This window comes from Lynx canadensis, chromosome A3 (genome assembly GCF_007474595.2).
Source record: "Lynx canadensis isolate LIC74 chromosome A3, mLynCan4.pri.v2, whole genome shotgun sequence".
Lineage (NCBI taxonomy): Eukaryota > Metazoa > Chordata > Mammalia > Carnivora > Felidae > Lynx > Lynx canadensis.
The window spans coordinates 1556985-1579950 of record NC_044305.1 but is presented as its reverse complement, the minus strand read 5'-3'; the positions used below and the strand labels follow the sequence as shown (position 1 = coordinate 1579950).

The 22966-nt window shown below is 57.6% G+C and overlaps 1 protein-coding gene and 1 long non-coding RNA gene across 7 annotated transcripts in view; one reads left to right on the top strand and one right to left on the bottom strand.

Annotated features, from left to right (window-relative positions):
* Nucleotides 1-1305: 1305 nt before the first annotated feature.
* Nucleotides 1306-5456, bottom strand: LOC115509894. Its single transcript, XR_003967513.1, has 3 exons — nucleotides 5191-5456; nucleotides 4653-4722; nucleotides 1306-4535 (listed from the first exon to the last, which is right to left on the bottom strand). It is a non-coding gene; the product is annotated as an uncharacterized LOC115509894 (long non-coding RNA).
* Nucleotides 5443-22966, top strand: part of OSBPL2 (oxysterol binding protein like 2) — a 37355-nt gene continuing 19831 nt past the window's right edge. For 3 of the 6 annotated variants that reach the window (XM_030309234.1, XM_030309231.1, XM_030309236.1), the window contains exons 1-3: nucleotides 5443-5531; nucleotides 18630-18802; nucleotides 22105-22249. In XM_030309234.1, the coding sequence (XP_030165094.1) occupies nucleotides 18766-18802; nucleotides 22105-22249 (182 nt within the window). In that variant the 5' untranslated portion in view covers nucleotides 5443-5531; nucleotides 18630-18765. Of the gene's footprint in view, nucleotides 5532-18629; nucleotides 18803-19395; nucleotides 20616-22104; nucleotides 22250-22966 lie in introns of those variants that run through there. The other 3 variants (XM_030309235.1, XM_030309233.1, XM_030309232.1) reach the window with 2 other exon arrangements.

Here is a 22966-nt window from a genome sequence, read left to right as displayed (position 1 = left end):
TGTGGGCCCCTCCCCAGTAATGAAGAATTTCAAGGCGGCCACAGCGGGGCAGTGAATTGAGCACGGAGCCTCGCCTGACTGCACAGGTCGCACAGGGCGCAGTCCTCCATGAGCCACGAAGGCAGGCCTGGGGCGTGCCTGGCACACCGTGGCCAGCTGTCCCCTCCTCTCCCCTCCCCTGCCTTCACCTCCCGGGGATGGCATGGAGGGGGCACGCTGACCCCCAGAAGAACCTCAAATGCCCAGTGTTTCCTACCCAACACCCCCACCCCCACCTGCTGCTGGTGCCCCTTTCTCCTGCTTCTGCCCACCCTGCTGATGCCCCGCACGCAGACGCACCTCACCCCTCCTGCCCCACGTGGGCCCCTAGGAGGGGTGGAGAGAGAAGGGGCAGGGCCCAGCCGCCCCTCCCCTTGCCCGAGGTCCCCTCTGGCCTCCTGGAATCAGGGCCTCCCAGTGGCACCACGGAGCCAGCACAGCAGGTGGTCGACAGGTACCACAAGGAACCACCGGCCTGAAGTCTGGGCACTGCCAGGAAGGGGGCACCCACAGGCCCACGCTGAGCGCTTCAGTGTCTGGGGACGCTGAGCATCCCACCAGGCACAGGCACAGGCCATGGGTCCTCCGTTTTGTTCAGGCTGGCCATGCCCTCCGCTAAAATGCTGCTGTCCCACCAAGAATGGCGTGGGACGCAGTTCTGGCCAGCGAAGAGTGAGCAGAAGTGCCTGGAGCTTTCAGGGGCCGATCCTCAAATGGGGCCGACTCACTGTGGGGCAGCACTTCTGCCCTTCTCTGCTTCCTTCTTCCCGGCCAGATATGCATGAGATGCCTGGAGTAGCAGCAGCCATCTTGGGCCATGAGGTGAACCTGAGAATGGAGGCTGACTCTAGAACGGCGACACGATAGGCTGGGGCGTGGTCCTCGATGACGCGTGGCTCCCCGCCAGCCCTGGACAGCTCGGGCTGCGTCCCGTGAGACAGGACGCTTCTGCCTTGCGGAAGGCTCTGTTGTTCTGAGTTTCTATACGTGCAGCTCCAGCTGACAAGGTAGGGGTCCCTCCAGCACCTTGCAGGACACTCCATGGAAGAAAAGCTCCCAGTTCCAGCAAATCCTGGGTCTGTAGGTGGGTCCTCCGTATCCCAGAGGCTCCCACATATACCAGAGTGAGCAGGGCCCTGGGAAACCCTGCATCGGAGAGGACACTTGTTGGCCTAGTTTATTTATTTAGTTATGATTTCATTTATTTACTTATTTTGAGAGAGAGAGAGCGTGCGTGCGCACGTGCGCACGCACACGAACGAGCGGGGGAGGGGCAGAGAGAGGGAGGGAGGGAGAGAGAGTTCCCAGCAGGCTCCACGCTCTGTGCTCTGCTCTCTGCACTGAGCTCCACATGGGTCTTAGGGCTCACGGACCGTGAGATCATGACCTGAGCCGAGATCAAGACGCTTAACTGACTGAGCCACCTGGGTGCCCCCTCGTCGGCTTCATTTACATAGCTTTCCCAAACCTACTTGGCCACGAAACCCTTTCTTCCAGAAACACCTAATAACAGCCACAAGGGACTGGGGATTGCACGGCACCTGGTTTGGGAAAGCGCCCTCAAAGATGCTCAGCCCACTGCTGGGTACACGGTAAGTGCTCCATAAATGCTAGGGCTGCTACTGAAGCTAGAAGTGGGGCCTATGTGACCTCTGTGGGTGTGGAAGGCGGGGCCCCGCCAACCCCCCGCGCGCCTGCCTTGCCCTCTCTCTCGGCCCCCGGGGTCAGCTCACCCCCGCCCGTTCCTCCAGGGGTCCAGGGGACACGCTGACCTCAGGGCCAACTCCCTCCCCCAGGGATGGGGGTGCCGCTGAGTCAGGCGGGGTCGCGCCGGGAGGAGCTGGCTGGCGGAGCCGCAGCGGGGTGGAAAGTGGGTAAGAGGAAGGCACTGCTTTTTCTTTGGCAGAATTTAACGGGTGCAGATTGCTCAGGCCCCAAAGCCATGGGGAAAAAAAAGAAAAAGCCCTTTGCCGCTGCTATTGATAACTTGTCTCTCTTCACGTGGTGGGTTCAAAACTAAAAATACCCTCCTCCGACGACGGGGAAGCCGAGCGCTGTCACGTTGCAGAGGAGACGAGAAGGTTGCATGGGGAAGGATCCGCTTGGGCCACGTGAGGGCCAGGGCCAGGCCGCGGTGGCCAGCGCTCTCCGGCCACCCAGGTGGCATCCTCAGAGGAGACGCCCCAGCATCCCACAGAAGAGAGCGGAAAGTGTCTCTGCAAAGGCCCGTGGGTGGCAGGGAGAGGGCTGAGCCTCGGGCCCCGCCCCGCCCCCTTCCAAGGCAAAGGCCAGGCCAGCAGTGCGGGCATCGGCACTCCTGGACGCCCAGCCCGGTTGGGCTTACGGGGTGGCTCTGGCTGCCGGCCGGCTCTGCAGCGAGCGGACAGCCTGCTCTGCTGCCTGAGCCTCAGTTTCCCCATCTGAAGGAGGCATCATCCGTGTTCTGCGTCCTCTCGGGGAGACAGCCAGGAGGGTAGTGCGTGTGAACGTGCCTCCTGACGGCACAGCAGGGGCACGCGTTCCCACACATTTGGGGCTTCCGGGCACCGGGCCCACAGGTCGGCCAGCTGCTGAGGGGAGGCCGGGCAGCCACCCACAGGGCTGCTGGGTCACGATATCAACTGAGCCTCGTGCGGGACGTGGGACAGGGAGGTTCTAATTCTGGGGCGGTGAGGGACACACAGACACTCTTGGGGTTGGCCTGGTCGGAGAGCCGTTCCTGCAGGAGCAGGCACCCTGAAAGTTACGTACCAGCCCAGCATACGTGGATGGACCCCGGGATCCCGAGGGGACCCTGGGAGCCAAGCCAGGCCTGAGCGCTCAGGATGGAGGAGACTCTGTGGCAATCCCCCGCCAGTGGGTAGGTCAACAGTAGTTGATATGGTGACCCAGATGGAGTCCCACAGGGCCCCAGCCACCCAGGAACAGCTGGGCATCTGGTTCAGGGGCAGACCCGGTGGAGAGGTCTGGGCAGGTCTCTGTCTTTCTGACAAGCTCCTGGGCCGCTTCCTCAGCACAGGCTCAGTCTGCTCATCTGCACAGTGGGAATCACACATAGTATCTACTCGGTTGGCCGTCGCAGGCGTGAAACTGGACATGTCACCCACTGGATGACGTCAGCCACCACCACCATCATCGCATGGCCCCAAACCCTCTGTCTCCTTTTCCGCTCCCATCTTCTGTCCCATTCTTAGAGAATTTTGCCTCTGGAATCGGCCTCTTGACCTACTGAAGATCAGGAAAAATGCTCCTGCGTTGGGTCCCAGGTGCCGTCCTCCCAGCCATCAGCCAAGAGGGGATTCTCACTCAGTCCTGGCCTCGGGGACCAGGAAGGACCAGCACCTGATCCTTGGAACTCAGTTTATTGCATCTGTTAAAAGGGGGTAAACTGATATCCCAGCCGCAGGGCCCACCTGGGGTCAGACCCTACCCCACTCCAAGGCCAGGGCAGAGGTGGTCAAGCTGAGCCCTGGTGTGGCCCGTGGGCAGACAGGAGACTCTTTCCATTCCAGCCTCTCCTCTGGCCCTAGCTCCCCGATACCGCACTCACCCCAGAGGTCATGGCCACGGGGTGGGCCGGCAGGTTGAATCCCTCGGGGCGTGTCCTTTGCCCTAGGTCAGAATCGCAAAGCCCCGTCTTGGAATGAGGGGTGGTGGTTTCGGGACCCTGCACTGGACTTTGGCCAGGCCCACAAGGGAAGCTTTGGAGCATCTCCATGGCAACAGGCCTTGTCCTTGTCCTGGCTTGGGGGCCTGCACACACCTCCCTCTTCTGCCGGGGTCGGTTTCTTCAGGGGTAACCATGGCAACGCCTTTGTTTCGGAGGCTTGGCCCCACCCCCTCCTGGTTTCTCTCTACAGCAGAGGTTGGGAGAGCTCCTTTTCAGTCCCAGCACGTCGGCGGGCGGCAGTGACAGGGCCCACCAGTGAGCTGGGCCAGTCTCTAGGATTGGGGATGACGGGATCTCTGGGCCCCACCCCTGCTGGAGACCCCATCCACTCAGTCAAGGCCGGCCCCTGCCCTCAAGGCACCCTTAGTCCCGCTGGGGGTGACCTGTCAGTACCTCCTCCTTGCTAGAGATGGGGAATCACATTCTGAGGCGGCAGCGCGGAGACCAGCATTGGGGGACAGGAGGCCGGGTGGGGCACGGTGGGGGTGGGGTCCGGCTTTGTGGAAGAGGCGGCCGTGAGCGGGACTGTCTCCGTGTGCCATGTGGTCACGACTACTCTGTCAGTACTGTTGGGGGTGCAAGACCCAGTATTCCTTTGTACTCAAACTGGCTTCAGCAGAAAAGAAAATACAGTAGCTCCTGTAACTGAAAAGTCTAGGACAGAGCTTGCTTAGGGTGTAGCTGTTCCAGGTGACCCAGGACGTGTGCTCTCGCTTCCCTCTGGGCTGGCCTCATTCCCGGGCGCCACATCCCTCACAGTGGCAAGACGCCCAGTAAGTAGCTCCAGACAGCGTCTTTCTCTCAGCCGGCCCAGTTCTGGAGAGGTCTGTGGGCAGATGGGAGAGTCATTTGGCCTCAGCCTTCCTTCTGGCCTGAGCTCTCCGACCCCCAGCGGAAGTCTCAGGGCGGACCCTCATTGGCCAGGACAGGGTCACTTGCTCACCCCTGAATCAATCACGTTCTGAGCAACCAGCCTGGTTGGTTCCTGTTACTCCACTCACCCAAACCCAGACCTGTGATTCAAATGGGATGAGGGTGGGAGAAACCTAGTTTGCATGGGAAAATCTGGGTGCTCATAGGCTCAGAGAGGTTAGTTAACTTGCCCAAGGCCACACAGCTGATAAGGATGCAAGCTCGGGGTCTGACTCCAGAGCTTCTGGGCTCAATCGCGGAGCCACTACAGATTAGTGAGTTTTAAACAGGGGAATTAACTGCCAGGGATACGGCCGGAGGGTAAATTGGCGCAGGATTCTGGTGAGCGATGAATGGTATGCCAAGGAGCGTGGACAAGGGGGAGCCTGCAACATGTTTGAACTGAGGAAGACAGCTTTGAGAGGAGGACTCCCGCCGCCGCCCGTCCCCTGGGGGTCGGGAACAGCGTAGCGCAGAGCCACCAACCGCCCAGCACCCCCGCCACCTGACTCGCTGTTTGTAAACTCAACCCGCCCAGCCACGCCCCTTCCTCCCTCTCTCCCACCCACCTGGGGTCAATATCTGCATAACCCCGCCTCTGCCTGCTGTGACTGGCTGTCCGTGGCGTCACTCCTCCGCGCGGGCGGGACTCCCGAGGGGCAACGGGGGTTGCCGCTCCCGCAAATGATTAGCATAGTCCCGCCTCCCGGCGCGGCCCTCGGGCCGGGCGCGGATTGGGCGGACGGCCGCCGACGCTCCGGCGCCGGGCGCTGCGAGTGGAGAGCGCCGGCTGTCAGTCTGCCTGGCGGCCGGCCGCACTTCCGCCTCGGTGTCAGCGGGTCGCGGGCCTGTGGGGCGGGGGCGGGGTGGGCGGCGAGGCTCGGCCGGCGCCGGAGGGACCGCGGTCCAGGTGAGCGGCCCGGACCTCGGCCCCGCGTCGCCGGGGGCTCGGGCGGGCGTCGGGCGGGCGGGAGGCCCGGCGGGGCGGGGTGGTGGTGGGGAGCGGGAGCCCCGTGCTCACCGACCCGCCGGCCAGGCCTGGACCCGGCCCGACCCCGGCCCGACCCCCGCCGCCCGCCCGCCCGTCAGCCCTGCGGCCCCGGGGAAACTTGGGAGGAAAGTTGGCGGCGGCGGGCGGGGGGCGGCGGCGGAGGCCCCGCGTCGCCGGGCAACCGCGGCGCCGGAAGTCGGGTGGGCTGGGAGGCCTGGGCTCGCCTGCCCGCCCCGCCGGGCGGCGGGAGGGCCGGGGGCGCGGGCTGCGGGCCGGGGCGGGCTGGGCTGCGGCCCCGGGTCGCACACGCGGGCCGCGCGGAGGGGCAGCGTCCCCGCCGGGGACCCCGCCGCCCCGGGCGACCACCTGTGAGAGGGCTGGTGCGCCCGCGCCTGGCTCGCCGTCCGTGTGTCAGCCGTCGCTGCCCGTCGTGCCGTGGGGCGCCCTGGACCGGACACCGATGTCGCACAGGTCGGACGTGTTTCCTCTTTCCCCGCTCCCGCGCAAGCCGTCGGACTTACCGAGCGCAGCCTCGCAGAACGGGGCCTGGGGCGGTCTCCAGTCGGTACCCCCACGTGTGCGGGAGGAGAAACCAGGTGCTGGCCCGGTGTTCCCGGTGCTCCTGAGTGTGAGGGTCACCTCCCGGGAAGCCGTGCTCACGTCCCGGGTCTGTATCCTGAGTGTCAGTCCGGGACCAGCTGCCCACCTGGGCCCGCAGCTGCGGCAGCATTAGCCCCTTTTCTGGGACTGCCTGCCTGGGCACATCTGGAGACCTGGCCTCCCTCGCTTCCTTCATTTCTGGAATGCAGGCAGCAAGCTGCCTGACCCCTCCAACCCACTGGGGATGTGGGAGGGACACAGCCCTGGGGGCTGGTGCAAGGACGGTGTCCCCGAGGGCATCCCTGCAAGTAGAAGGCTCTTGCTGACCGTCTGCTGGGTGGTGTTTTCCCATCTCCCCCAGCCTCAGCTCCTTTCTCTGTGCCATATGTCATTTACCTGCAGGGCTGAGGAGCAGACGACCCCATCACCACCAAGTCCCCAGCACATAGTAGGTGCTCCAGATTATTAGTTCCCTTTCCTCTTGTTGAGAACAGGAACCTTACCGGCTCCACTTCCTCCTCGTCCAGCGCGGGGCCTGGCATGGTGTTGTCACTGAAAACGTGACCGTGCATGGACTGACTCTCCTGGGTAGATTTGCTTTTCCTGTCTGCGTCACATGCCCTTAATGTTAATAACAGCTCCTACCTCGGGTGGTGATACTGTGTAACAGTTGTCTTCCCAGGACTGCAGCGAGCCTATTATATTCACTTTATTCCTGTGTCTGACATCCTTAATGTGTTCATGAGTGAGTCGAGGAGCGGAGAGGTGGGTAACTTACTCTGAGTCACACAGTAGTGGATGATAGAGCAGGGATTTGAACCCAAGTAGGCTGGCTTCAGAGTTTACACTCTTAAAGTGCCTCTCCCTATGGCCTTTTTAAAAAAAAAAAAATTTTTTTTTTAATGTTTGTTCATTTTTGACAGAGAGAGAGAGAGAGAGAGAGAGAGACAGAGCATGAGCGGGGGAGGGGCAGACAGAGAGGCACACAAGGAATCTGAAACAGGCTCCAGGCTCTGAGCCGTCAGCACAGAGCCTGATTCGGGGCTCGAACTCATCAACCACAAGATCATGACCTGAGCCGAAGTCGGAAGCTCAAACAACTGAGCCACCCAGGCGCCCCTCCCTATGGCCTTTTAAAACCAAAATTATTGGGGCACCTGGGTGGCGCAGTCGGTTAAGCGTCCGACTTCAGCCAGGTCGCGATCTCACGGTCCGTGAGTTCGAGCCCCGTGTTGGGCTCTGGGCTGATGGCTCGGAGCCTGGAGCCTGTTTCCGATTCTGTGTCTCCCTCGCTGTCTGCCCCTCCCCCGTTCATGCTCTGTCTCTCTCTGTCCCAAAAATAAATAAACGTTGAAAAAAAAAACAAAAACAAAATTATTGTTTACAATAGTCCCTCAATGTTTTCTTCTGGAACATTCTACATGTGCTGTATTACAATGTGTCAGAATTGTAGTTCTTACAGCATATGCACCTGAGAGATTTTCATTTTTTTGTGAGCACGAGTGTTTATAGAACCATTTTATTCCTACTGAAATAAAGGAATTCTCCATCTGGCTATCCCAGCTTTTCCTGAAATATCCCACCTGCTGCCCAGTTGCTTCGTTGGCAGCAAGGTGGTTGATGTTCACCGTGCGGAAGGCTGAATTGTAGGAGCGGGGCGATGATGGAGGTCCATGCAGGTCTGACGTTGTGGCTCGCAATTCAGTTCTGAGCAGACTCGCTGCATTACCTTGAAGCACGCCCAGGGCATTCCTTGACTCAGAGGCGTTTCGGGGCATCAGACTCCGGTTTTGTCTAGCGTTTTGACCAACGGGGTTATTGTAATGTTTAAAAAGTGCCACTTGACTTTCATCCTAGTGCCCTCAGCCATGCCCTCCAGGAAATGCTAGCAAATGAGGCTTGGACGTGCACTTAAAGCTGGCTGGACTTTTAACATTTTGTTACATTCAGCCGATTACAAAAGGACATTTGGTTTTTTAGTGGGGAAGTTTTCCAACCTTTTAGGCACTCAGTACTGTCTTCAAACGGGGCTAGTTGTCTCGTACAAATGGTTTCTTTAGTATTTCTTTGAAAAGCCACGGCCTCGTCTTTTCCTGGGAGTTTGGCTGCGGCGGATACGAGGCACGTAGGGCTTACATGGAGTGAGAGCCGGGAGGACGGTGCTCCAGGTGGCTAACGTGCTCCAGAGTTGAAGAATCATTCCGCAGGCGGTGGGGGCAGCAGGGAGAGCGCGGGCGGGGGCCCTCAGGCTCCAGCCGCAGCCCCTTGACTTCGATGGGGCAGAGTTACTTCTCTCTTCTCGCGTCCGGGGTCTGTGGCTGCAGCACAGGCTCCTGTGAGGACTGTCTGTGAAAATGTAACGGAGAGTGTCCAGTATCATGATGGGTGCCGGGTGCCCCTTGGCTGCCCCTTCCGTCCCGGCCAGAGAGCGCTGAAGTTGGCCGTGACACAGACAGGCGCAGATGCGGTTTCGAAGCGAAGCCAGGACATCTTTGGTGGGCAGCTCTGCCTTCTGCTGAGATGAGTCACGGGGATGCCTTCAAGTTCCGACTGTTCGCGTGGGGTTGTCCGGTGCTTACGGAGACACCGTACCTCAGCCGAGGGCCCTGGGCGCGGGGACAGCCAGCGCGTGGTCCGGGCCACTGCCGTGTCCTCCTGGTGGAGGCTGACTCCTGACTTAGTGCTCGGCACGCTGTCACGTGTGCAGCTTCCCCCTGAGCTTGGCGCACTTTACAGTGGAGTCGTAGCGGAGTGAGACCGAAAGGAAGTTAGTATGTGAACTTGACTGATCAATAAAAAGCATTAGTATCTTGGGTTGCACTTGGATACTTTACATGCGCTTTCCGCACGCGGTGATTAACTTGTGTCCCTGCCGTCATTTCTTTTTCTCAAAGTGCTTGGTGTGACAGCCGCGTCACGCCTGGGTTGGGTCGAGCCCGGACTGGGAGACGCGGTGTGGAGTGCGGCCCGTACCCGCAGCTCTCCTTGGGGACTGTGCTGTCAATGGCCACTCGGGCAGGCCTGCGAACTTGACGGCATTTCTTCCTCTCCCTTCCAAACTCAGAAAAGAACTTGGGGCCGTTGGGCAGAACCCCAAACCAGGGCTCTCACCTGGACCTTCAGGTTATGCGAACGTCGTGATCTTTGTGTTGAGCCAGAGTAGAAGTGAGCCTTTACGAAGGGCTGTCGTGGGGCGCCCGGCTGGACTGAGCCAGCCGGTAGGGCGTGCGACTCTTCATCTTGGGTTGTAAGTTTGAGCCCCACATTGGGGGTAGAGAAGACTTACAAGTAAAAAAATAACAAGGATTGTCTTGAAGAAGCAGACGTCTGAGATCCGGGCGGCACTGCCTGCAGGCGCTGTTTGGAGACCCAGACTTTGGGATCGGTCCTGGCTGAGCGGCCCCTGGCTCCACAGCCTTGGGGCCTGATGGGGGTGGGGGCTGGGCGTGTGCGTGGCGCTCTTCTGGGCCTCATCCCACCGTGCCTGGGAGTCTGTTCAAGAAACCCTGGGTCCCTGGGTGCTACGGTCTGGGGCTGTCCCCAGGGTTGAGGCCTGTCAGCGGTGGAAACCATCTGGGCCGCTCCTGGGTGGCCAGGCCTGTCTGATGGTGAGCGGTGGACGGGCACTGGCCTTAAAAGGTGCCCGGAGACAATCTTGGTCCAGGCTGGTGCAGAGGTTCTTGGGAGAGAGCATGACATACACGAGAATGGTCTGTAGGGAAGCTGTACTGAATCCAGATTCTGGAAAAAACTGTGGCAGCCACGGGGCAGGGAAGGCTGTGAGTTTTATTGGACAAACAGAAGGCTGATCGCGAGAAAAGATCAGCTGAAGTCTGACACATTGAGCCGCTGTGTTGGCCAGAAAGTGACTTCTGCCATTGCCTTAAAACCAGGGTGACTGTATGATTTGATGTCCACACTGGAACCCTTTGGTGTGTAGAGAAGCACCAGGAAAAAGGACAGTGGTGACAGATGTCACACTGTCACACACTGGACAGGGGAGAGAAGGGCCGGAGCCATGCTGTATAATCCTGTATAAGTTAGGAGCAAGGACCTGTCTTCCAGAGTCCTTGACCGGGTTGGGGGAGCAGGGCAGGTCCCCGGGACAGAGCAGGGTGGGAGGGGTCCCCGTGCGGGGAGCCAGCCTCTCAGTGGTGCTGTAGGTGCTTGTCTGTGCTAGCTGTGCTTTGGGTTGAATGCCGACGCCTGTCAGGGCGGAAGGCTCTTTGGTTAGCGACGGAGGGATTTTAACCCTGGCTTCTCATCAGGAAAACCTGGGGAATTTTCTGAGAAGTGCAGGTTCCAGGCCCAGCCCCAGATCTACTGGATCTGGGCTTCCGGGACGTGTGTGTGACCCGCTCCCATTGTTCTCAGGTGCCTGGTGTGCTCACTGGCACGTGGGGCCCACACGTGGGGTCATAGCCCAGTTTTGGATCCAGAGCCCTTTGGAGAACTTAGTGGAGAACCTAGTTACCTTCCTGAAGAAAAACAACGAACACAGAGTTTTACGATTTTTCCCCTTTTGTTTCTCTCTCGTATTTGGGACGTTGGTTACAAATTCATCCCTGACACCGCCCGTCCCCACCATTAGTGTTCAGGAAGTGTAGCTGAGAGTAACCAGCAGGTCTGATATCAGCGCAGTGAGAAGGGCGTACCTGGAGATGAGCGGGAAGGACGTGGGACAGGGAAGGGCAGGTATGGCAGACGGGACTCTGTGCCGTGACGGAGATGGCATCTGAAGCATCCTGCCGGACGGAGGCTGGCAGCAGGCTCTGTGGGAGTGGGGTGCCCTGAGGATGGCCGGGGCACCCCCTTTCGCTGCTCCCGCACCCCGCATCCCGCATCCCAGCTGCCACGGTCGCTGCTTGCTGGTCCGCGGCATTTGGTTCTCATCAAAGGCTACCAGGCAGCGCGGGGGGGCTGGCCCTGCGGACTCTCAGGGCTCTGCACGGCACCCTCTGGCGTGGTGGCTGCTCGGCGGTCTTCTGTGAACACAGACCACAGGCCGTGGACAGAGTTCCCGAGTGTTCTCACGCGTTCTCTCGAGCTGCGTTGGAACCGCTTTTTTCTGTTTCGCAATGACGAGGTCGATTAAAACAAATGTGTGTACGTGAAAAAGCTTGCGTTCATCTTGTGCATGTTTGGAAACACTTGGTGCTGGGTTCTAAGCTCTTGTTCCTTGAAGTGTGTGATGTATTCCTGGCACTCGTTGAATGAGAAGGAGTTTGGTTCAATGGAGGCGGGGAGCTGGAGGGGGCACAGGGAGCTGGAGGGGGCACAGGGAGCTGGAAGGAGTGGTCCTGGGCGGTGGAGTGCTTCACTCCCGCTTGCCGAGCCTGCCGGCCCAGTCCCACCAGGAAGTGTGGCTCCCCTGCTCTCCTCCTCCGGGCCAGGCAGCTTCACCCTCTGCCTGCCTTTCAAGGCCACCCTGTTGGCCCGGAGAGTGGTAAACAGTTAGCGATTGACAGAGCATGAGAGGTTCGTGTACCTTCCTCAAGCCCAGAAGCCCTCCGTTTCTTGAGTGGACTCCTAACCCCACCCACCAGCCTTTGCACAGTGGCTGGTAAACCGGCTTGGCCGGTCTGGAAGCGAGGTGGTGCCTTCTGAGGGTGGCGCCAGTGTGTTGGAAAGAGCCCACAGCTGCCCGTCGGGGGAGAAGCTGTAAATTCTGCAGTGTCAGGAGGCCGGCTTTTGCGATGAAGATGACGCAGACCCGGGCAGGGACACACACAGGGACGCACGGCTCACCCGGCGTGGCCTGGAAACGGCACTCGGTGGAGCGTCGCGTACTACTGGATGGAATCACATCCCGCACGGGTGGAAGGACGCAGAGCCCAGCGGTCAGTCCCTGCTCCCGCCCCTGGTCCTGGAGGCCCGAGTGTGCGGCGCTCCCTGGGAGGGAGGCAGACAGTCCCTGCGGCTCACCTTGTGAGACAGGCTGTGTGCGCCCCGAGCAGGTCGCTGACCGCCCCGGCTGTGCGGCTGTGGGAACGGGCGGGCCGGAGGGTCCCTCAGCGGGTGGCCTGAGGCGTGTTTCCGTGACTGCGAGTTGAGCAGTGCAGGCGGTTTTGGAAAGGAGAGCGAACAGCGGGCTTGGCCTGATATCCTTACTAGGTCGCACCCGGCGGCTGGGTCTTGGGAAGGTCCCGGCGGCTGGGTCTTCGGAAGGTCCTGCCGCTCCGACCGGCCCCGGTGCTTCGGCGCCTCCCTGCTCTGCCGACCGCCTCCTTGTGTGTGGCGGGATCCCGGGAGCTGGCCAGGGCTGCCGGGTGGGCAGCGGGAAAGGCCCCTGCCCTGTGGTCTCAGCCCCATTCTGGGGGCTCAGAGTCCCCGGCAGCCAGCGGCCCCGCGCCCGACGGAGCCCGCGAGTGCGTTTCTGGCGGGCTGGAGCCTGTGCGGGTGGGGTGTGTGCCTGCATGAATTTTTGAGGCTTTACAAAGGAGGGAAGTGGGGCTGTGGCATAGTGGGCATCCGTAGGGCAAGGGTCTGCAGGCATCCGGTGACAGGTGGGCCTCGTGCACAAAGTGGGCTTCGAGGCACGAAAAGTACGAGCGGCCCCAAGCACGGTGTCCCCCCACAGGGGCGAGGTCTCCAGAGGCACAGGACGGGGTGGCTCGGGGCCCCTCACTCGAGCCTGTGGAGCTGCCTGGTGGAGAGAGCCCACGAGCCGGGGGCCGCCCCTCCGCCAGGGCCAGCGTCCCCCTTGCCACGCGTTAGCGTCACCGAGAAGCCTTGGCTTCCCTGTTCCTGATTTCTCGCTCCCATCTCTGCCACCCTGTTCCTCACTTCCCGCCCACGGCTAATTGTCCAGTGTGTGCTGAGCCGTGCGGCTTCCACGCTCGGAAGTGACAGTGTTTCCTGCTCCGGGGCTCCTGGGGAACCGCCGAGCACTCTGGTAACTTTCAGTGTTACTGTAACGTCTCTCCAGGGGTCTCACGCCCATGGGGACCCGGGGGAGGAGGAGGGGGGGGCTTTGGTTTGTCGCCTCCCTAGCCTGAGGCTCACCGAGTTCTCTGCACTGTGGACGGGGCATCTGTTTCTAGAACCTTTGGCCTTGACCTTAAGAGCCGGGGCCATGAGAGCCTTGCCATGAACTGTGCGCTAGAAGGTACAGCTTCTGACTTGTGCTGGATGGAAACCCAGCCGTAGGCAGTCGGCGCCTTGAGCGCGGGCCCAGTTCCCGAGGCTGCTGTCCGTGCAGGGCCTCCCGAGTCGCCCTGGCGATCTTCTGGGACCGCCCTGCGTTCCGGCCTGGGGTCCGCGTCCGCCTCCCTCCCCGTGCCAGCGCCCGACCTTGCTCTGCAGGTCCCCGATTTCACACGGCCACACGGTTTCCTGGTGAGAATGAGCCACCACTTTGAGCTGTCAGAAGGAGAAACATTCCCCGAGGTTGGAGTGTGAGATGAGGTTTTGGGGTCCCTCCTTAGCAACAATCCCATCGCTGGTGATAATGGCAGCTTTTCCCTTTTAGCGTGAAGCTGACTAAGCTTACCAGCCGGTGCGTTTGAGCTCTGTGCATAATCGTTTATTTTTTGTTTGCAGTGCTAATGTACTTTTCGCAATTTTTACAGTTGTGGTAGAATAACATAAAATGTACCATCGTAACCATTAAAAAAAATAATCTCTATACCCACGGCGGGGCTGGAACTCACAACCCCAAGATCAAAAGTCGCGCGTCCCACTGGCTGACCCAGCCAGGCGCCCCCATCTTAACCGTTCTTAAGTGTGCGTTTCAGTGGTAGTAAATCATTCATAACCGTGTGGAACCCTGATTGCCACCCCTCGCTGGCACCGTTGTCGTCTTGTAAAATTGAAACTCTGTCCCCATTAAACACTAATCCCCATTCCCCTGCCTCCGGCTCCTGGCAGCCATCATCTGTGTCTATGAATTTAACCACTCCTTAAGTCCTCATGTAAGTGGAATCAGACAGTATTTGCTTTTTGTGCCTGGCTCACTTCACCGAGCACAGTGTCCTCAAGGTCCCTCCACGTGGTGGCGGGTATCAGCCTTTCCCTCCTTTCCGAGGCCGGGATGGTCCATTGCACGTATAAACCACACTTGGTCTCTCTGTTCACCCGCCAGCGGGTACCGGCTCGCTTCCACGTTTTAGCTGTTGTGCGTAATTCTGCTGTCAGCCTGCGTGTGCAAACATCTCTCCAGGACCTTGTGTTCCGTTCTTTTGGGCAAATGCCTGTAGGTGGGATTGCTGGGTCATGTGATAATTCTGTGTTTAATTTTTGAGGAACTGCTATCCTTGCCTTGTTCCTGATCTTAGAGGAAAAGCTTTCAGTCTTTCGCCTTTGACTGTATTTGCCGTTGGTTTTCCTATTTGGCTCTGCCTGGGGGTGGTACTGTCCTTCTATTGCTAGCTTTTAGAGTTTTTATTACGAAAATGTGTTGAATTTTCTCAGATGATTTTTATGCATCGACTGAGAAGGTCATGTGTGTTTTCCCCATGATTCTGTTGATGTGACCTATTATATCAATCAGTTTTCATATGTTGAACCATCCTTGCGCTCCAGGAAGAAATCCCATCTGGTCGTCGTGTATGGTCCATTTAATGTGTTGCTGAATGCGTTTTAATGTGTTTATTTTACTGTTATTTTGTTGAGGACTTTTGCCTCTGTGTTCTTAAGGGACATTGCAGTGTAGTTTTCTCCTCTTGTAGTGTCTTTGTTTGGCCTTGGTTCAGGGTCATGCTGACCTCATAGAAAATGAGTTAGGAAATGCTCCCTCCTCTTCAATTTTTGGAAAAGTTTGAGAAGAATTGGTCTTAGTTCTTCCTTGGATGTTTGGTAGAATACACCAGGGAAGCCATCGGGCCTAGGGCTTTTCTTGGCTGTGAGATTTTTTTAAGTGAAATTTTTAAATTTATTTTGAGAGAGACAGAGAGAGAATGTGAGCAGGGAGAGGGGCAGAGAGAGAGAGAATCCCGAGCAGCCTCCATGCTGTCCGTGAGGAGCCTGATGCGGGCCTTGATCTCACGAACCGGGAGATCATCACCTGGGCCAAAATCAAGAGTTGGATGCACGACTGACTGAGCCACCCAGGCGCCCCTGCCGTGAGAGTTGATCCTTGGTTCAGTCTCCTTACTAGTCACAGATTTTGTGTTTCTTTGTGAGTTCGTCTTGGTGAGTCTTGTGTTTCTGGGAATTTGTCCGTTTCAATCTAGGGTATCCAGGTGGTTGGCGTATCATTGCTCATAGTCCGTAGGCTCTTACGAGTCCTTTGTATTTATGTCGAATCGGTAAGAATGTCCAATTTTAGTTGCGTATTCTCTCTCTTTTTCTTAGTCTACCTAGCTGAAGGTGATCATTTTGTTGATGTTATCAGGGAACCAACTTTTAGTTTCATTGATTTTCTCTGTTTTTCTGTCCTTATTTCCTTCTTTCTGCTAACCCTGGTATTTGTTCTTTTTCCTCAGCTTGTAAAGTCGGGTTGTTGATTTGAGTTAGGTTGAGAGTTTTTGATGCTGGTGTTGGTAGCTATAAGTTTCCCTTACCTCAGCATTTGCTTTCACTGTGTCTCCTACGTGTGGGTATATCGTGTCTTCATTTTCATTTGTTTCTAAGTATTTTCTCATTTCCCTTGTGATTTCTTCTTTGACCCGTTGCTTGCTTAAGAGCCTGCCGTTGGGTTTCCAGTTTGTGAGTATTCCAGTTTTCCTTCTGTTATCGATTTCTAACTCGTTGCCTTATGGGCAGAGGAGGTGATTTGCGCGAGAGTTTTTGGTAAAATCTGTTGAGATGTAATCTGTGGCCTGACATCCGGTCGCTGCTGGAGACCGTGTGTCCTGTTGCTACTTCGGGGCGTGTTCCAGGTGTGTGCCGTATTTTTGCTTGGTTTACTGTGTCAGGCAGGTCCTCTGTTTCCTTCCTTCCCTTCCATCTGGTTGGTGCCTGCCAGCACGTTTTTAAAGTGTTAGATAGGACTTATGTTAGTTTGAACAATCTAAAAATCCAGAATTGGTAATTTAACTGCAAAAGTAGATTCAGCACTTTCATTTACTCGTGTCCCTGTCTTTCCCTGTGAAGATCACCTCTGGGTGGCCTTGCCTGGTGTTTACAGAGAAAGAGAGATAACTCACGGGTCTCCTCTTGAGTCGACCCTGGAGAGTAACCTCCAGGGTCCCTTAGCCACTCACTCAGTCCTAGACGAGCAGATCTGTTTTTCTGAGAGAGTCGTGCAGATGGATGTGTAAGGCTTAGGCACAGGTACTTGTACGAGTGGTGGAGGAACATTTTGCGTTTTGAGCGGGGGTCCTGGACGCACGGACGGCAGTTAGAGGGCGCCCCTCGGAGAGAGCTGGATGAGACTCCTCTCAATGAGGGGAGGCGTTTTGTATGAAGCCGGGAGGACTGGTGGTGTCTCCCGGGCTGGTGTCCCCCCGGAGAGGCCGGGAGTGAGCATCCACTGCAGCCCGTGGTGGGGGATCACCGCACGGACGGGTCAGGACTCCCGGCCCCTTCGCCTCTCACACACCCTCATCCCATCCCATGGACCCGCTGGAAACTGCTCTGTAGCGGCGCCCACCCTGGTTACCTGCCCCTCCCCCCCCCCAGCGGTGCAGAGAGGCTGCGCCCAAGAGGAGACAGGAGGACTCCTGGTGCTCCCGTCGTTGACTGGTTTCTCAGAGCAAGTCGGCTGTGCTCGCTGCGGCAGCACGGGCACGACATCAGAGCGACACTGAGGAGATGGGCGTGGCCCCTGCTCCAGGACGACCGGGTGAGCCGGCATCATCCGGGACGGCCGCCCCGTCTCCTTCCGGCATCTTCGCGAGCGAGGACCCAGCTGTACCCAATGTGTCTCAGTGTCTTGGAGCATCCTGGTGCTCAGACGGTTCTCCTGTTGCAGAGGGAGCCTCTGCAGACCCATCCTGCATCTTGTGCCGGGACCCCCAGCTTCTTGATGCCCTGGAGGGTTGGTTCCCAGTCCTGGATTCAGCCATTTCTCCTCCAGGGACCCTGGGTCCTTTGGGTGGCTTCTAGCGGGGCAGAGCAAGTTGCTACGTGTTGTAGAGGGGACACATTTTGTCCCAGAGGAACCGGAAGTAAGTAATAACTTCTCTAATGTGCACAGGCAACGAATCCCGGACTTGTGAGCGAGGCTTTGTATGGGTGTTTCCAGAAGCCGCCTGGTGCCTGGTTCCGCCGGTGGGAAGGGAAAAGGCGTCTCTAAGAGAGCCTTTCAAGGCAGGAAGAATGGAGGAACTTAATGCCAGTCTGTTTTCTAGTGTGGGAGCTCGTGTAGCACCAGACGGGTCCAGAGATGAGTCGCTCTGGGGACGTCACCCAGTGCTGTGTCTCCACTCCAAGGACAGAGGGCATGTCCCTCCCTCGGGCCCGGCTGCCCCTTCACCACCCTCAGAACTCGCAGGAGGGCTCTGGGGGCCCAGATCTGTGTCACTAACATAGTGAGATGGACTCAGCTTGTTTTTGTAAAAAGTCAAACCTTCTGGGACAAGGCTAATCTTTTGCTCAGTCTCTTCCATTTATAAAATCCTGTTCTTCCGGACGCCCGGGGGACTCAGTCAGTTGAGCGTCTGACTTCGGCTCAGGTCACGATCTCGCGGTTCGTGAGTTCCAGCCTCGCGTTGGGCTCTGTGCTGACAGTTCGGAGCCTGGAGCCTGCTCCGGATTCTGTGTCTCCCTCTCTCTCTGCCCCTCCCCCTCCTCTCAAAAATAAATAAACATTAAAAAAATTGTTTAAGTTGGCGTGAAACAAATACTTGAAAATCATTCCGCACATTTGCCTATAACCACCTGTTGTAGCTTCCGTGTGGGTATGTGGTGACCTTCAGTGGGACGTCTGGGGGCAGGTTTGAGCCCCAGACATGTGAGTGAACACCCACGGAAACTGAGCCGCCTTTCCACCTGTACAGTAACTCTCTCCGAATCTATCATTTCATTGTTTTCTTTTTAAAAATTTGTAATTATCTTTAAAAAATGGAAGTACTGTATAAGGGCGCCTGGGTGGCTCAGTTGGTTAAGTGTGTGACTCTTGATCTCGGCTCAGGTCACGATCTCACGGTTCGTGGGTTCGAGCCCCGCGTCGGGCTCTGTGCCGACAGCTCGGATCCTGGAGCCTGCTTCGGATCCTGCGTCTCCCTCTCTCTCTGCCCCTCCCCTGCCCGCTTTTACTCTGTCTCTCTCTCAAAAATAAGTAAACATTAAAAAAACACTAATAACTTCAAATAATGATTACTTCTTGATCTATTATTCATTGATGGATGTTTATATTATGGATGTTTTCATACTTTTTGAAATCCTGCATTTGTTGTTAGATCACTCATTTTATTTCTTTGCTTACGTTGTAATTGAGATTGATTTCAAGAATTGTGAATGGGTATTTTCTAAATGTTTCTGAACCATAAAACTTCTGAAAGCTAAGTGTACTGAAATGTTTTCTCCCCTTAGATTTCCAGTGCCTGTTGGGTTTTTACCAGAAGGAAAGTTCACGGCGCACGATTACTCACACTGTCGATGTAGGTCCAGTACAATGGTTCAGTAGAAGAGCCAAGACTGGGTGGCGAGGGAGCCGGGCTACGGCAGGATGAACGGCGAGGAGGAATTCTTTGATGCTGTCACAGGTGAGCGGGGCAGGAAGTGACTCAGAGGCCACGGTGTGGGCACAGGAGCTTGGGTCCGGGTCCTGGACTTGGCCTTGGGATGTGAGGCCATGCAGGAGAGAGATGCGACGTGTCCCCCGGCGTTGACTCGCATGTACCCTATCCCAGCTTCGGGGGAGAAGCTCAGCTTTGGGCCACAGGTGATAACAAGAAGGGGCAACTGGGTTTTAGTCTTTAAAAGAGTTGCCCTGGAGCGTAAATACCGTTACTTGGATCCTAAGTGAGACAGGCAGTTCTCTTATGTTATTTATACGTAACGATCAAAGCCTCGCTGTCCTCTGTTCTAACCGGATCTTGTTTAGTGCTGCGTAAAGTGTTCCAAGGCTCGTGAGTGTGCGTGCTTCCGCGACGCCTCTTACCGTTTCAGAGTTCAGTTACGTTTCGCTTTTCCTGTGACCATTTTAAGGACTGCTGCGCGGCCTGTAGTCCGAAAGACGATAGTGTATGCCTGACGGAAAACAGCGTGTTGAGGGCATGGGGATTTGTGCGGGTGTGGGGGGCGGGAGGGGCAGGGGAGGGGAGGCGGGGCTGGGTCAGCCCGCACTGGCTCAGCTTGGCTGCTCGCCATCACCGGGAAGGAGCCCTGAGCACCTGCAGGAAAGTGACAAGTAGCCGTATGGGCCCGAAGACTCTTCAAGTTCAAGACGGCCCTCCATTCTCTGTGGTCAACAATTGGAACGTCCTTTGTCATCTGTTGAGGACTCTTACTGGTGGAAAGGGACTTCGAGAAACTATTCTAGTCCAATTCCCTCCTCCTTAGGTGGAGGAGTATAAAAATAGCAACTTTGAAATATTTCTCCAGACCAGGTTTTTAGCGATGGTCTTTCAGGTGTGGCCAAAGGGGCTACTTCCGTAGTGACTGCTGTGACTGTCCCCTCTGGACACGCTTTGCTGTGTGAATGTCTGTCTCCTGGGGCCCGGTCAGTGTGCCCAGGGCGTTCGTCACTCACCGGCCAGACTGGCCCCTCCTCCCAGACCAGGTTGATGGACCAACAGCCCGACTGTTGACTTATTCTTGTTTGAGATGCAGGCAGCAGGAGGGGCTGAGCTCAGTTACTTGAGTCGTCTTTCCTGGTCTCGTAGCTGCGGTCTTCCTCGAGACTGTGCGCCTAGGAAATGCGCTTGTCCGCCTAACCTGCACGGTCCTCAGTGACCGCTTGCGTCGTCCGAGACGTGCTCTGTGGGCCTCCTGGCCCTTGTGGGGCGACCAGGCCTCTAACCAAGAGAGCCGGCCTTGGCGTGCCCTTCCCTTAGGACTCTTGTGGGCAGCTTCCTTCTGCTTGGGACCAGTGGACCTGGACCCCCGAACGTCTCCAGACTCTACCTGGAGACTTCTCCCCGGATTGGACCTGAGCTTTGTGTAGCCCGCCGTTTAGAGAAGCGCCCCCCCTCCCCCTGCCCCGCCTCCCCGCACGGCTGCACTTCTCTGCACGTCTCTGAGACCCGGGACGCAGCTGTCCACGGAAATGATGGCTCACTTCAGCTCTTTGGTCTAAACCAAATAGTGGGAGACAAGCAGCAGGGCCCCAGGGAGGCACCGTGGAGGACGCAGAATCCCGATCACTTCGCCACAGGACTCACCTTCCTGTGTAATCTAAGGGGAAGTGTCTACGCCCGGCAGTTTTTAGAGGAATGGCTTCGTGGGCAGTTACTTCCTCCAAGAACCGGCACTATTAAGAGGAAAGTTTTCAAAGTACATGAAAAACTTGTACGGATTAAGGGCTACGGAAACAGACCTGTTAACAGCGTGTACCTCTGGGTGATCAGATGACAGGTGATCTCAAGTTTCTCCTTTGCTTATCTGTATTTTTTTCTGTAATAAACACGTGTTGTACGTTAAAATGTTTAAACCGTTTATGTCGCGCCGGCTTAATGTGAGAAAAGACTTCAGCAGTGTTCTCAGTGATGTGTCGCCCTGTTTTCCCGGGCCCAGGTTCGGGCAGTGATTTAGGTGAACGTTTTCCTTCACAGCTGCTGCCTGCAGCCTCTTAGCGTTGACGGGGGGGTCCACGGGGACAGGGACACACAGAGGAGGGCGGGCAGGCCCTGCAGCACGGGGGTCTCCTTAAGAAGCCAAGTTTGGACTGGGGATTAAGTAGATGTTGCTTTTGTCTCAGTGAGATCAGAGGTGGCAGGCTGTTTCAGAAAATGTTGATCGTTAAAGAGGCTTGTTTTTAATGTATCCTCTCAAAGCCACCATGTGATGAGTGTGGACACTCCATCTTGGGAACCTGTCAATATGGAAAAGTACAAGACAGGACTTTTTTGTGTATCCTCAGGAAAGTGTCACAGCAGGTTTCTTTATATTTCGGGCCTGACGGCGTGCTCAACCCGCCTGGCCTTATGCCCTGGGCCTCCCCCTGGTCTGTGAAATGAGGGGCCAGCGCGAGCGCCGAGCTCCCTGTGAGCCCGCGTCCTCCCGGAAACGGTCACTGTCATGGCCAAGCGCCGTGGTCCAGGAGCCCCTCCCTGGTGGCTGCGGCTCACCGAGCTCTTTGTGGCTCTTTGTGGACGTGGACGTGGGGTGTGCTCTGAGCTCCAGCTGGTTCCGTGCTTGGGTTCTTGCTCATGGGTGTGAGAGTCTGGCGGTGTGTTTGCGTGGTGCAGGTTCTTGTAGCATCAGTGCTGTGGCTTGTATTTTATTTTATTTTTAAAGTTTATTTTGGCGGGGGGCGGTGGCTCACAAGCTGGAGAAGGGCAGAGGAAGAGGGAGAGAGAATCCCAAGCAGGCTCTGCGCTGCCAGGATGGAGTCCCGTGTGAGGCTCGATCTCATGAACGGAACCATGAGATCGTGACCTGATCTGAAATCAAGAGTGGGACATTTAACCAACTGAGCCCCCCAGGCGCCCCCACGGCTTGCATTTAGAAGAGGCGGGGCTGACTGCAGACCTTGTGCAGAGACAGGACATTCTGCAGCCTAGAGGCGGGTCTGAGTGCTGGAGAGGTGGCCTGCCCCGAAGGGCGTGAGCCCGGCCTGAGACCCGGGCGCACCGCGCTCCCCGGCCTCCCAGCCAGACCTCAGGTGGCGGCCAGGCTGCACCGGGTGCACAGGGCACCCGTGCTGTCTGAGCTCCTGGGGAAGCCCCCAGAAGCGTTCCTACCTCCGCCTCTGCCTCGGGTTCTTGGGGACCAGAGCGAATTGTGGCAAAATGCGCCCGTTAGGAATGAAGTAGAGCTTCCGGTATTCCGCGCTCAGAGCTCCTGGAGCTGGGCTTCTGTGTCCCCCCGGCCCTGCAAAAACTACCACTCTGCTTGTGTGCAGGCTTCGATTCTGAGAGCTCTTCCGGGGGATTTTCAGAGGCAAGTCAGAGAGTCGCTGCGGTGATGTGTGTGGACTCCGGCAGAAGTAACGGGGTCGGAAAGGCCGGGGAGAGGCCCCCTCGAGAAAATGGAATTCAGAAGCACAGGTACGTCATCGTGCGCGCGTTTTAGAATCTTCCACTGTATCTGTGACGCCCTGGCCGTGCCACAGGGCGCCCCTTCAGCTCTCCTGAGTCCCGAGCCCAGGGGTGACCCAGCCATGGTGCCCCCGGACAGCATCCCCTGGTGCCCTGTTCAGCCACAGATTCTGAGACCTGACGCCACTCTCCTTGGCTCCTGGAGGTCAGTGATGGCACTTCCTTGACTGCTGATTCCGGTCCCCGCCCCAGGACTTGTGGGGTGGACGGGGGGGGGGAGGGCCGCCCTCCTGCTGCCCCCTGCAGACCGCCTGCCTCTCAATGTCGCACTGCCTGTCTGCCCTATGGTTTGGAAATGGGTGTTTAGAGCAGCAAGTCCCCCTTTCCTTTTCCTCACATTTCCTTTTCCTTCCGAGTTAGATTCTGGAGACGGTGACCTAAGTCTTCCCCAGGAGAAGTGAGGACAAGGGCAAGACAGGCCCCGCGAGGCGGTGGCGGTGGCCAGGCGGCCTCTGTCCCCCACCACGCTGACTTGCTTTGCAGCTTGAGGGAGCCCTGCAGCCTTACCGCAGCCCCTGCTCTGGGCCCTAGACCCCAGCGCCTGCTAGATGCACGCAGCGGGGGACTCGGGCGTCCCACCCCTGCCTGTCGGCTCGTTCTCCCGGCAGGCGTCGGAGCACCTCTGCACGTGTGCTCCGATGGCCTGTCCTAGAGTGGGTCATGCTC